The 13818-nt window shown below is 37.2% G+C and overlaps 1 protein-coding gene across 3 annotated transcripts in view; it reads right to left on the bottom strand.

Annotated features, from left to right (window-relative positions):
• ndrg4 (NDRG family member 4) overlaps window positions 1-13818 on the bottom strand; it is an 89497-nt gene that overhangs the window by 32177 nt on the left and 43502 nt on the right. For 2 of the 3 annotated variants that reach the window (XM_047384875.1, XM_047384841.1), the window contains exons 2-4: window positions 12615-12705; window positions 10804-10962; window positions 2312-2350 (exon numbers count right to left, since the gene is read on the bottom strand). In XM_047384875.1, coding sequence (XP_047240831.1) covers window positions 2312-2350; window positions 10804-10962; window positions 12615-12692 — 276 coding nt within the window. In that variant the 5' untranslated portion in view covers window positions 12693-12705. The remainder of the gene's footprint in view (window positions 1-2311; window positions 2351-10803; window positions 10963-12614; window positions 12706-13818) is intronic. The other variant, XM_047384848.1, reaches the window with a different exon arrangement.

Below are 13818 nucleotides of genomic sequence, written 5' to 3'. Positions count from 1 at the left end.
GAGTGGTTTGGAGTTACCTAGTGACTGGAAACACCTGAGCCCAATGTTCCCTGTTTGCTCCACATACCTGTTCCTGTCCCCAAAGCAGACAGTCCAGTGATTTGTTTTGGTTTGTTTATGTTTTCTCTTGTTCAAATTTGTTTAGGTTTGCTTTTTTTTTCATCATACAACACATTCACACACATATTCACTCATTCATTAACATCCACACCCAGCATAACGAATTAACTGATGCTCATATCGTACATTTTCATTATTCTTGTTTGTGAGTTGTGACTCTGTAAAAAAATGTCATAGGAAATGTCCAAAACAGGATAATTGTAATGTAACTGTCAAGAAATAGTATAGTTACTTGTGAAAGTGCCTGGTATGAGAGCAAAAGAGAACAAAATAACTAAATGATGCAAAGTAGTCCTTACTTACTTTTTACTGAACACAACCTGCACTTGTTTGGCTTCAGAGTAAACAATAAAGGTTCATGCTTTTAAAAGTTTGCAAGTCAGTGATTAAAAATATTTCACCATGCATCACATTGAACCTTACTGCTGCATTATCACCTGAGACCTCAGACAGGCTGAGGTGTGATAACAGCGGTGAGAGAGAGCTGTTTGTTAAGAAGCTTTCTGTCACACCTGACTGCCACTTATCACATAAAGAACTAAATTTATGACCAGCGAAATTAACCCTCTGAAGCTGTAATTGGGACTAATCCAGGTGATACAGACAATGTGAAAGCTTCACAATGGACCTGAAGCGGCTTGGATTCTGTGTCTCTCCACTCTTCCTCCAGATTCTGGGACCTTGATTTCTGAATGAAATGCAAAACTCCCTTTCACCTGAAAAGAAGAGTTTGAACCATTGGGTAACAGTCCAGTCCTTTGACCCTGCTGTTGTCTCTGGCATAGGAGTGGCTTAATACCAAGAATAATGTAGCCCATGTCCTTGACACATCAATGTGTAGTGGCTCTTGAAGCACCGACTTCAGCTGCAGTACACAATTCTGAATCTCATCCAAATTCTTGAATTGAATGTGCTTCACACCCCTCTAAAGGCTGCAGTTATCCCTGTTGCTTGTGCACCTTTGCTTGTCAAACTTTTTCCTTCCACTTAATTTTCCAACTCCGTGAACAGCCAGCAGCTTGATCAATTACCTTTTGTGATTTACCCTACTTATGGAGTGGGTCAATGAGTGTTTACTGAACAACAGTTAATCAACCAGTCTCCATCATAATTATATAGCCCAAACAGTAATAACAAAACATTTCTTTAAAATGAAAATCCCAGTTTTTTTAATAGGGCATGTAGTATACAGTATGTTTGAGAAAAACTGAATTTTGGGTTTTTATTAACTGTAATTAATAATCATCAAAATTTACAGAAATAAATACTTGAAATATAAATAGTCTATATAATATGAGTTGAACGTTTTTGAACATTTCAAGCAGTTTTTCATAATAAATTGTATTTTGTTTATTAAAATTAGAATCCAAAGTTTTGATGGAGCTAAAAATCTGTATTATATCACCCACCTTCACCTTTTTGCCTTGGGCACAATTAGATCATATAAACCTCTTTAAGCAAAGAAATGAAAAGCATCCCTTGGTATGCACATTTCTGTCCTCAGATCTGATAGTAGATTAAATATTTAAACATCACATGAGGACATTAGAGCCACAGGATCTTGTCATTATTTTAAACATCCAAGACATGCCTTAAATTTTGCAAATAAATACTGATCAGTCATTTTAGTTGCTGTATTTTGTTTCCTATTCAATAACTATCCCTGTTAGATTTGTGTATTATTCCATATTATGGCTTTAGCTTTAACTCACCTGTTATGTTGTTATAAAAGGCACTTATAAGCTTTTTTCTTTTAAAGAAAAAAAACTTTCCAGTTACATCATAGTTTTTCTTTCTGATTTATCTTTTTGTCGTTTTCTCCTAGAATTCTCTCCCAGCTTACTAGCTGCTCAAAACCATTTCTCTAACTCGAGGTTGTTCAAAGGTTTGTTTCTGGTTACTACAAATAAAGAACATGAGTGTAACAAAAAGCTTGTGTATAACAGCAACAAAATCTTTTTCTGCTAGAAGGCAGAATATATGCTCTCTGTTTTTTTTATAACGTAAAGCTCCATATTTCAGTCAGGCAGCAATTATATTAGGCCTTGGAATAATATACTTATCACTAAATATAAACAGTTTACCCATGTGAGCAAGTCAAACATATGACAAATTGAGAAGAATTGCTACAGACAGAGAGAACAGAAAAAGCAATAATAATTAAAGAAGAAAGGGGTGAGATGGTTTGTACCTTCCAGTCGCCTGGGGGCATCAGCTGTTCAGGGTTTTCCTGGTCAGGGAGACAAGCACATAAAACACACAAAAACTATTACATCAGAATGAGATGTGCACACACTTGAACAGAGCATCCATTGTTGTAGAGCAGTGAAAGTAGTGCTCTGTAGGTCCACACCCCAGAAACCACAAAAACACAGGGACCTTAGCAGCAGGTTTACCATCAGCTGCTGCCTTCATGGGAATAAAAAAGCCACAAATTTTAAAATAAAAGGTGTGGCATACATTTGAACCTAAAACACATTTAAAGGTATTGCCCATATTTGGGTGTTTCAGCCTTTAATTGCTTTTTAAAAATGAAGTCATGGTAAATAGAATTTGACTTTTTTTTGAAGAATTTACAAAAAGAAAACTTGATAAAACATAAAAACTGATTCTTACAAACTCATTTCGATTAATTTAAACTATATAGGGGAAAGTAAATGATTTCATAAATAATCACTCCTTTTAAAGAGACTGTCACAATTTAACAGAGATCCAGCATAATGATGCCAGTAGTGCCACAGTAAAAAAATGAATATTATTTGAGAGCAGTTGATGTGTGTCTGGGAGGTCCAGACTGCTTTTTCTTTATCAAAGTGTGCTTCTGCAATAATTAACCAAGAACAGGATAAAACACATACTGGAATGGTCCCAGCACATGTGGACGAGTAGAGGAAAGGAAGACGATGACATCCTAACAAAGGAAACACTAAAATCTGTAGCTGTTGAATTTTACATTCCCTTCAGTAAAAAGGAAGCCAAACCTTTCGCCAGCAATCATATCCAGAGTGTTCGGACATGAATTACATGTTACACGTTTAAAAATGTAATACCCAAGATAAGGAACCAAAAAATGCAATGTCTAAAGAACAGAAGCACTGTTAAACCCCAGAAGAAGAAGGTCTTGTCACGGGTCATTAGTATTCTGGCTACAATTACAACATGAAGACTCTTTTATTTCATGTATTGTTTTGTTGTTGAAGAGGGACACATTTTGAGCAACACAAATGCAAATGCACCCAATTACAGCCAAGGCTGATTTTCATTGTTTATCTCCTGCCAGATGGTACAGGCTGAATGACCTACAATTAATAATGTTAAAAAAGACAAACAAGTGAAGAAAACATTAACACGAAACACATCATATAAGAAAGCGAGTGCACAACATTTCAGGCTAGTTGTCAAACTCCATGTCTAAACCTCATGTACACTATATCACAATTTTATATTGTAACCAAGCATCCTATAAAAACATAAACTCTGTATCTGCGCTTATGCCAGACATATTTACACAACTGTGTCTTTGTACACATGCTCCCACATGGAGTAAACGCGCCTTTCAGAAGACTGAGTTTCAGGAATTCTTTAGGACGATTTGTAAACAACAAACCTATTATAGTTTTGGAATGACTTGTTATCCTCGTTATCCATAGTTTGCTTCAAAGTTTTAAATTTTTTTTTCCACATTCCAGTTGATGTTAAAGCTCCCCATTTATATGTGGCCCTTAAAATCCATTAAAAGAGTCTGTAGTTGTGAATAAAAATTTGTTTTAGCAGTCAGTGGACGATATACGCATATTAAAAGAAATTACACTACAACAGAAAGTCAGATGCTCACCCTAACAGACTCAATAGTGACTTCGCTAGGTGGCATTAGTAAACTACAATTTATAGTATTTTAAACACATAATAGAAGTAAGTTTCCTTAGAAGCAAGTTTGACATGAGCATCAGCATCCTCACAAACTTCTACAGGTGCATTACTGAGAGCCTAACGTACACAGTGTGGTATAGGAACCCCCATCAGACATGAAAAGCACTACATGGGGTTGTGTGAACGGCAGAGGTCATCACTGGCACTCCCTCCCCGCCAAGCAAAATACTTTTCTGTCTGCTACCTTCTGGCAGGCGGTACAGGTGCCTGCCAGCATGCACAAAAAGGCTTAAAGACAGTTATTATCCACAAGCTGTCAGACTACTGAACTCTGGACATTAATACTGCACCAAATCACATTTGTGACACTTTCTTAGCTATTGCTGCTGCATGATGTGTACTTTTTTCTGTTACACACCATTAGTGCTTTTGTTTTTATAGTGAATTGAACGTTTCTTCATATCCCAAGCCTTTCATTGCATTGTTGACTGCGTGCATCAATCTGTATATGACAAATAAATTAATATAATACAATACAAAACTTAATTTGCATAAAGGTTGCATTAACTATTCCCCACTACAGAATAACATGGTCCCTAACTTGCCACTGATGGACCAAGGTACAGGGGAATATGAAAAAGGAAACAAATCCTGGAGGAGAAATGATTTATTTTCCAGTAAGACAACAGCCCCGAGCATACAGATAAAATCACCCAGAAATAGTAAAAAAAAAAAACAAGGTGAATGTTCTGGAATGACCAAATAAAAGACCCAGACCACAATCCTGTTGAGAAAAGATACTGTTGACGTCCTATTCATAAACAACGTGACCGAGCTTGGGCTGTTTCTGAGGAAGAATGGAGATAAGCCACTATGTCCAGCTGCTCAAACCTGATTGAATAGACAGACTAAGTGCTGTTGTTGCAGCCAAAGGTGCATCATATGGAGCCCGCGGGGGGATTTGGGGGGATTTTTTTCTTTTGCGTCCCCACGCAATACTTTTACATTCGCTCGCAATACGTTTTGTGCTACCATGGAATGCCTTTGTGTTCCTTCGCAAAAGTTGTTAATCCCCTTGAGAAAGCTGTGCATTTTGGAACAGCAGCACACATGACAAACAGTACTGATATGGCATTGGTATGGTTTGTTTGTCATATGCAGGTTAACATGCAGTCAACAATGCAATGAAATGCTTGGGATAATGAGATCCGTTCAACTCACAACAAAAACAAAAGCACTAATGGCATGCATTAAAAAAGTACACATCGTGCAGCAGGAATAAGCTAATAAAGTGTCACAAATGTGGTTCAGTGCAGTATAATTGTCCAGAGTTCAGTAGTCTGACAGCTTGTGGATAATAACTGTCTTTAAGTCTGCCTGAATATCCTTATATTCAAGGCCAATTTCAAAATAAAACTCAGTAAATTTCAAAAACGGGAGTAGTATTTGTTCCATTTTTGCAGTTGTCTGGTTTGGAAACTATCCTACAAAGTATTGCATGGAAATGCAAAAAGTATTGTGTGGGAACGCTAAAGAAAAAACAAATTCCCACATGTCCCCTTGCGGGCTCTGTAGCATCACCTACATACTGAGCTGAAGGGGATGAATATTTATGAATATTCTGTTCACTTTGATGCCAAAGGTTTTATTTATTTTTTTTCAAATTGTTGTCAAAAAAGCCAAATTATATTCACCATAATTTCATTTGTAAAAGCAATTTAAGGCTGAAGCATCCAAGGGGTTGAATACTTTTTTATGCGTTGCACTGAAAAGGATACTCCACTGATATAACAACAAATTAATGAACAGGCATAAAAAAATTTAATTGAATTAATTGAAGAGCGTAAAGGTTACTTAAAACACCAGAAACCATATTTGCTCTGATGTATCTAGAAGGTTCCTCCATTCATTAGGCATATAGTGTTTTTCTTAGAGCAGTCATTTTGTGTATTTAACAGAGACAGACCACATTAATGGCAAAAAAAACATTACTGTCTCTGCGCCAGAGTTATGCAACATCTTCAGTCATGTGTTTAAAAAGTCAGTCAGTCATTTTCTACCACTTATTCCATAGTGGGTCACAGGGGGGGCTGGTGCCTATCTCCAGCAGTCTATGGGCGAGAGGCGGGGTACACCCTGGACAGGTCGCCAGTCCATCGCAGGGCAACACAAACAACCATGCACACACTCATTCATACACCTAAGGGCAATTTAGAGAGACCAATTAACCTAACAGTCATGTCTTTGGACTGTGGGAGGAAGCCAGAGTACCCAGTGAGAACCCACGCATGCACAGGGAGAACATGCAAACTCCATGCAGAAAGACCCCAGGGCGGGAATTGAACCCAGGACCTTCTTACTGCAAGGCAACAGTGCTACCAACTGTGCCACCGTGCAGCCCGTGTTGAAAAAGTCACTTCAAAAATAGAATAAAATGATAAAATTCTTTATGAAAAAACACTTTCAAAATACTTTTACTTAATTTTTTGTACTTTTTAATCATTTAAATAACTGGTAAATCATGTTATCAAGAAGGAATGTAATTCTGAATGTTTAATACAAAAAATAATAATTTTCATATTTGTTTCCTAATGTCCATGTATTTTTATTTTAATTTTTTTAGATTTTTGGATTCTGATGAATACTCAGAGTAACATGTGCACAAATAGATTAAAACTGATGTGATTTGGGTCTGATCCCTCTGGAGCCACAGAACCATGCCAGAATTGTTTTCTCAGGAAGAACAGCAGCAGTTCTGATGGAGAAAGCTCTTATATAGTTGTTTTAATGTTTTGCATTTTAAAATGAAAATGAATATATTTTTTTTACAAAATAACCACCTTACAACAATGTGTAACTTAAAGCAAGTGTGAGAAACTGAGAAGAGTTAGAAAATGATGAAACATGGTGTTTGAAAACATGAGACAGTGTAGTGCCCAGATCTCCCCTCACAGCAAACCACCTTGAAAGTGATCTTAACTAGCAAACAACTAGAGTCTTGCAAAAGTATTTTATATACCTGTGAAAACTTTCCACATTAAGTCACATTACAATCATAAACCTCTTCTGTACTATACTGGGAATAGACTGTTGTGGCCCTAAGCCTTGTGGGCTGGGTTATGCGTATTGCGGTGCGTCTGCCTTTTTGCTCCTTCTCTGTGCAGATTGCTGTAGGTCTGGAGCACAGCATATATAAACTGTCGGTTTTCTCACTCCGGCAGAGAGAGAATAGGTCTCTCTCTCTCTGCTTGACTTCTCCACGCTCCTTGACGCATGTGTGTGGGCTGCTCTGCTGCTGGGCCATGTCTCATCCTTATCATGCACATTTGAGTTTGTCTAGATTGGCTTTATTCTTAAAGAAATGTTAATTTTGTGCAATTTTACCTGTGGCATAGTCTCCTGTTTTTGTTATGTCACTGAGCCAGTCATAACAAAGATCAACACAGGGCAGCACATAATTTTGAAGGAAAAGGATGGAGGGCATGTGAAATTTACAAATAGAAGTCTGAAAGGTTTGGTGTACATTTTTATTCTACTTTCAAAGATTTGTTGACAGAACATAAGTGATCAAGCCGCATCATGAAGACATAGAAACATAGCAGACAGATCTATGATAAAGTTGTAGAGAGCTTTAAAGCAGGGATAAGTTATAAAACGACATCCCAAATGTTGACCATCTCACAGAGCTCTGTTGAGTCCATCATCTGAAAAGGAGAAGAGTATGATACAACTGCAGACGAAGATATTGCCATCCACCTGATCTGACCAAGTAATCAGAGAAGCAGCCAAGATGCCAATGGTAACTCTGGATGAGCTGCAGAGATCCAATGCTCAGGTGGGAGAATCTGGTAAAGGTTTTAGTAGTGCCCTCCTCTTTATTGGTATCAAGAAAGTCAGCATTGAAAGAAAAGCCTTTTGATTACCAGAAAATGTTTGTCTGGAGTTCCTCATCCAATCTGTCTGAGTTGAGTTGTTTTGCAAAGAAGAATGAACCAAAATATCAGTCTGTAGATGTGCAAAGCTGTTGGAGACACATCCCAAATTACTTGCAGCTGTAACTGGTGGTTTTAGAAAGTACTGACTCAAGTGGGCTGAATACAAACATAAACAAAACCTTACAGATTTTCATTTCTCCAAAAATTGAAACATTGTTTCTTTCCACCTTTTATTACATAAAATCTCAATCAGATCCTTGAAGTTTGTGGTAGTAATGTAACAAAATGTGAAAACTTCAAAGGGTATGAATATTTTTGCCAGGAAAGACCAAAGTCGAGGACTTTTTGATTGGACCACAATTGTTAAATGAGTAAAACAGTATGAGGCTCAGTCTGAATCCTTTATAGGAGCAATAAGAAGAAGACTGATCACAGTGTGACTTCAGCCATGCAATTGAGTCATAAAAAATGTTTGGATATACATTTAAGGTAAATTATGCGTTATCTTTCAGGTAATTTCCTAAATCTTAAAATGAATCGAGTCTTGACTCAAATTAAAGGGTGGGCCTGGAATTTTTGTATATGTATATATAAATAATGCTCAGTTCTCTTTATTTACACTTATCAATTGGTAATTTTAATAATTTAATTGTAAGACAAGGATGGACATTTGTAAACCCATACTTTAGGAAATGCTTAAGAGCAATAACTATGAGCATGTATTATTTATGTTACAAACGTTTTGCGCACAAAAACAAGTTCACTTATCACATCCAGGGTTAAAAGCCTAGAGCAGAGCAGGGACATCTGGAAATCTGGATAAACAAAAACAACAAAATTAAGGGTATGCATGTGGGGTTAGATATCCTGTCAGAAAAGATGGCCTGCCTCTTTTCTAGAAATGCACATCTCTGAATTTGTGAGGTCAGGGGGAGATTTGTCAAGATGGTTCTGAAAGAAAACATGCAAACTTTAAACACAAATATAAAAATGAGGCGAAAGTAGAAGTGATGGATTATGGAAACACAAAGTGAAATTTTAGTTAGGTAGCAGTGATGACTTGACAGAAATGACAGGAGTGGAGCTCAGAGTTAGAGGAGGGATACACCTAAAAAAATAGAAACAAGAATCTGAAGTTGCCGAGAGAGAAACTGCACCAAGAGAACAATTCGAGTGATTTTTTTACTTTTTCAACATGTTACTTTATTTATACCAAATTAGTTACTTAATGAATTATTTAACTAATCCTTCAGACAAATGAGCAGCTTCGAGGCAACTTCGATCCCTGTGGATTTCATGCGGATGGGATTTCATTAAAACAGGGAGGACGTTGGTAATGATAGTAAGGTGGTCGGACCAGCAGGTGGCAGTCTTCTCTTTCTTTTTACTCTGACATGTGACCGTGCAATAGATCGGTTCAGAAAGATGTGAAATTAACCAAAGAAAATGAATTGTTAAAGCTATGTTAAAGCTATACTGTGAAAATTGCCTAAATGGGTTTCTGGCACTTCTGATCAGTTGTTCTCGTTCAGAGCTGGTTTTTTGAATGCAGATTTTGGCCTAGATTTCAGGAAAACTGACTTGATTAAGTCCACTGGACATTAAAATCTATTGTGCTGTTGTATTTTGCATTGATGCTTGGGACATTTTATCACTATGAGCTGAACCAAACTAACCATATAAAATAAAAATGTATTACAGAAATATAACTATAAAATATTAACTCTACATCAGTTTTGCAAGAAACCAAACTTTTATTTCATGTTTTTGTTCTGTTTGGTACAGAGCTTTAGAACAGATACATTTATTAGGTCCCTTAACTAAATATATTTTATTCATTATTCTGCCTTGCTTTTTACTGAGATTCTTTGTTAGTAAATAATCAATTGAATAAAGCATCAAATGTGATTTAAATGTAGGTTAATCTTCCAAATTTTTGTTTAGTCTCCTTTTTTCTGGGCTGTCTCTGCTAAACTCAATCAGACAGGAGTTCACTAGTTAGGTTGAGACTTGATTTGGACAAAATAGTTTAATTTTCAACTTACCTTTGACAAAGATACTTATTTTATAAATCAATAGCAAACTGATTCATTCAGATTGTGATTTAAATTTAGATCAATCAAGTAAGTTTTATTATCAGCACACTTTTTCAGAAAAGAAACAAGTTTAATCAATCGAGCATTAACTGAATAAATTTGAACATTTTATTTATCTGTGCTTGTTTCAAAATGGTTTAAATATCTCAAATATTTGATTTCAGTGTAGACTAATGGCATACAGTTTTGTCTATTCGTTTTTGAAGAACCTCTACTAAGCTAGGGATGTTAGCATTCAGCCACTTTGATTTTAGAGGAGCTAAGTCTAAAAGAAATACACTAATGTTTTCGTTTTCTGCTTCCTTACAGATTACAGTTTAAAAAAATTATTAATCAATTATATCTGGATTAATCACACACATGTAATCAATTTCTGCTTGTTTCAAATGTTTCTAAGCAAAGCTAAGCCTGTTAGCATAGTTAGTTTGTTTGGAAAGAGATTCGTTCTGGTCAAAATGTGTTCATGTTTTATTTTCTGCTCATGATTTCATCATAAAAATTGTATATTAAATCAGTAGTGTGAATCAGAATGTGATTTTAATCTGACTACATCATATTTCATTTTGGTTAATCATGTATATTTTATTTATTACTCCTAATTTCAGAGGTCTCAAATCTAACTAGGTTTGTTAGCATTTAGCCAGTTCACTTATAGAGGGAATAATTCTGAGCAATATATCTTAATGTTTAATTTCTCATTATTAACTTCGTCTTAAATGTGTTGTTGTGTTTTTGATTTTGTGTTCTGTCAGTCAGATGTTTCTGGTTGTTCTGGTAGTTACCGGGAGGACCCCGCTGGTCCGACGGCGGGTCTGGCGGAGCCAGTGCCGTGCGAAGGCATGCCAGCGGTGAGTGGGACGGCGGGGGGGAGGGGGTTCATTAGGGGGCGCGGGGCTTTCGGGGCATGGGAGTCCCCCCGATGCCTCCTCTCCTTTATCCTGCTGTGTTGTGAAACAAGCACAACAAGGTGGTTATTGGGCACACAAATAAGCAACATACAGTTAACATAAAACATGATGCTTATAATTCCCATTTTCATTTTCTGATGTTTGTACAGATCTTCAAAATGCTCTGGGTGAGCTACATGTCCTTTTAAATGTCCAAGGAATAGACATCTTGTCCTGTTTCTTTACAGCTTTTCTGTTCCTGTGTCACCAGAAAGGCCATGCCAAAGATTTGCAGGCTTCCTTTAGTTGCAATGAAGGAACAAGTTGTGGGTCTTGGTCAGCTGACTTCCTTCTCAAGCAACTGTAAACCAGGAATCTAGTCCTTTCATACCATGATAAAAGGTGCTATGAACCAATGACTGTTATAAAAACTTTAACATTTTTGGCAAGATTCCTGTACAATTTTTACACTGGTAAAGTTTTTGTTTGACATTTGTTTCATTTATGTGGCAAAAGTAACCAGGAACACCACATCTGATTTGTTTTGTCTGCTTAAGTATTATTTTGCCATTTTTAATCCAAAGATTGTCTTTAATTTTCCCATATGAACCTAATGAAGGTTTTTTTCAGACATGAATGGTTGTGGGTTTTACCAGCTCCTTGTGCAAAGAGCAGTCACTTACTGCTTTTAAAGCTGACCTATGCTGCAGACTTTAAACAGGTTGTGAGAGGCATCAGAGAGTGTGCTTGAGCAAAAGAGATCATTCACAAAATACAACAGCGGCCAGTCAAATCATGCAATGTGTAACTGGATCAATGAGACAGTAATCAATGACCTTCAATATTTACCAACAGAGAGTTATAATGAGCTGGCTCAATGACCTTTTAATCTGATGAATGGTGGTTTATGAGATTTGTACCAATGGAGAACATATTTTGTTACTTCTCATTAAAAATACTGAGCTTCTGTATCAACTGGATGCATCATATTCCTGACACTTCTCAGTAAAACGTAGGTTTAAAGCAGACAGAAATTATTTTCGGGAAAGTAATTTTCTTTCTTGTTTGTCTTCCTGTAATGGACCATTAAGACCTGTCAGTCATTCATCTGTAGGCTTATCTGGGTCCTTATTTTAGACCAAATAACTATTATTTTCACAGTTGGTAAGGATAATAACCAGCTCACTTGACTTAGAAAGTGCTGTTAGAAAAGTTTGAAGATATAATTAACAGTGTGCTTTTCAGGCATAAATCTAGCCTCTTCAAGTCACTTTTCCATCAGAGATGTCTCCAGCATTTTCATCATTCCCACATCAAGAGGTATTCAAGAACCCCTGATTTCGCCTCAGTGTCTACCTGTTGCTTCTTTACTGGGTAAGTGGACTGGAATAAGTGATGTTTATGTAATTGCCTCTGCCTATTCTCTTTTTTTTATTCACTCGGTCTCTTTCCCTTCCTCTCACAGCTTGAATGAGCTCTCATCTTTTCACAGCGTTGTCATGGTTGGATAGAGTTCATTAATTTCCTCCTCTGCTGGTAAACAGGCCCATTGTCTAATTATAAGCCATCACAATTAATGAGCACAAACATCTCAGTGTAAATATGCCAAGAGTTTTTAAAAGCCCTCACTAATGGCGTGTGAATGCCCGGATAGAAGGGCTAATGGTAACAGAAAGACATGCAAATGATAACCATGGTGGACTGACCATGTCTGCATCCGCTCCTCTTTGCTCCAGCAGCAGGGGCTTCTCTTCCGTGATCTGCTGCTCCTTCATCCCTGCCATCCTGGACAGCAACCTACAGACAGCATGGCAACATGGAATAAAAAAACACATTTAAGGTTACCCTCTGTGGCAAAACATATATAAAAATAAATGATTAGCATTTTGTATCCCTATTCCACTGTTGCATATCTGCGCTCTGTTTATAATGGCTGCTTATTTAAATAATGCTACAGCATCACCTTTCTACATGTCCTGCTAAGCCAGACTTAGACATGGTAAAAAAAATCTGTAGCATAAGCGTCACACCTACAAACCACAAATAAGCGTCACTGCTATGGGATTTGCTCAAGTGCTTCTCAAATGTTGCATCAGTGACCCAATAATAACATAATGTAATCTCATGCTGCACTATGCAAATGGTCTGTCTGCACTGATAAAGATTCACTTTCCTCGGCATGTTGAATATTTAAAGGGGCTTCAACAGGAGAGAAGTCCGACCCATTTTCTGATTAATTTAGCAAATAATTATTTGAAAATCAAAATTGAATTAGGATGACAATTTGTTTTACTTCACTCAAGAAAAAAGATCATCCATCCATCCATCCACGACCTGGTCTGGACAATAGGTTTGGCACTTCTCCAGTTATGTTTACAAATTTATCAGGAAGGACTAAGTCATTGTTAGCCATGAGACATAGACCTTGTTCTGCCTTAAAGCCGCCACCCTGAGAGTCTTCTCCCGCATGCTGTCTCTAGAAAGGCACTCAGAGGGCATTTTTTATCAGATGCCAACTAGTCTTAAGTGGCTGCTTTCAATTCTGATCTTAATAGGAATCCTAACCTCAAAATATGTCCAGCGAGCTTTTGGAGGAAGTGGATTTTATTCCCCACCTTGAATCACATCATTATAATGGTGGAGGGGCCTTAATTACCCTGAAATCTTTGATGTCTGTGAGTTTTGCATTTGGTAGGTTCTCCTCCCAGTTAGCTGAGGGTGAGAGGACAGACTAAAGGTTATTCAGTTGATAATGCCATGGGGCCAAATTACCTTGCCTGGAGTAGTGATACTGGAGCCTTATTCTGGAGCCAGTCCTGAGTTAAACTCTCATCAAGTAGTGCCTGGTGGCTGCACTTTAACAGATGGGTTATTTTGAAGTAGCTATAGGAACTGAAGCACAGCACTTAG

This window comes from Girardinichthys multiradiatus, chromosome 2, assembly GCF_021462225.1.
Source record: "Girardinichthys multiradiatus isolate DD_20200921_A chromosome 2, DD_fGirMul_XY1, whole genome shotgun sequence".
NCBI classification, from domain to species: Eukaryota; Metazoa; Chordata; class Actinopteri; order Cyprinodontiformes; family Goodeidae; genus Girardinichthys; species Girardinichthys multiradiatus.
This window is presented reverse-complemented; position numbering and strand designations above follow the sequence as displayed.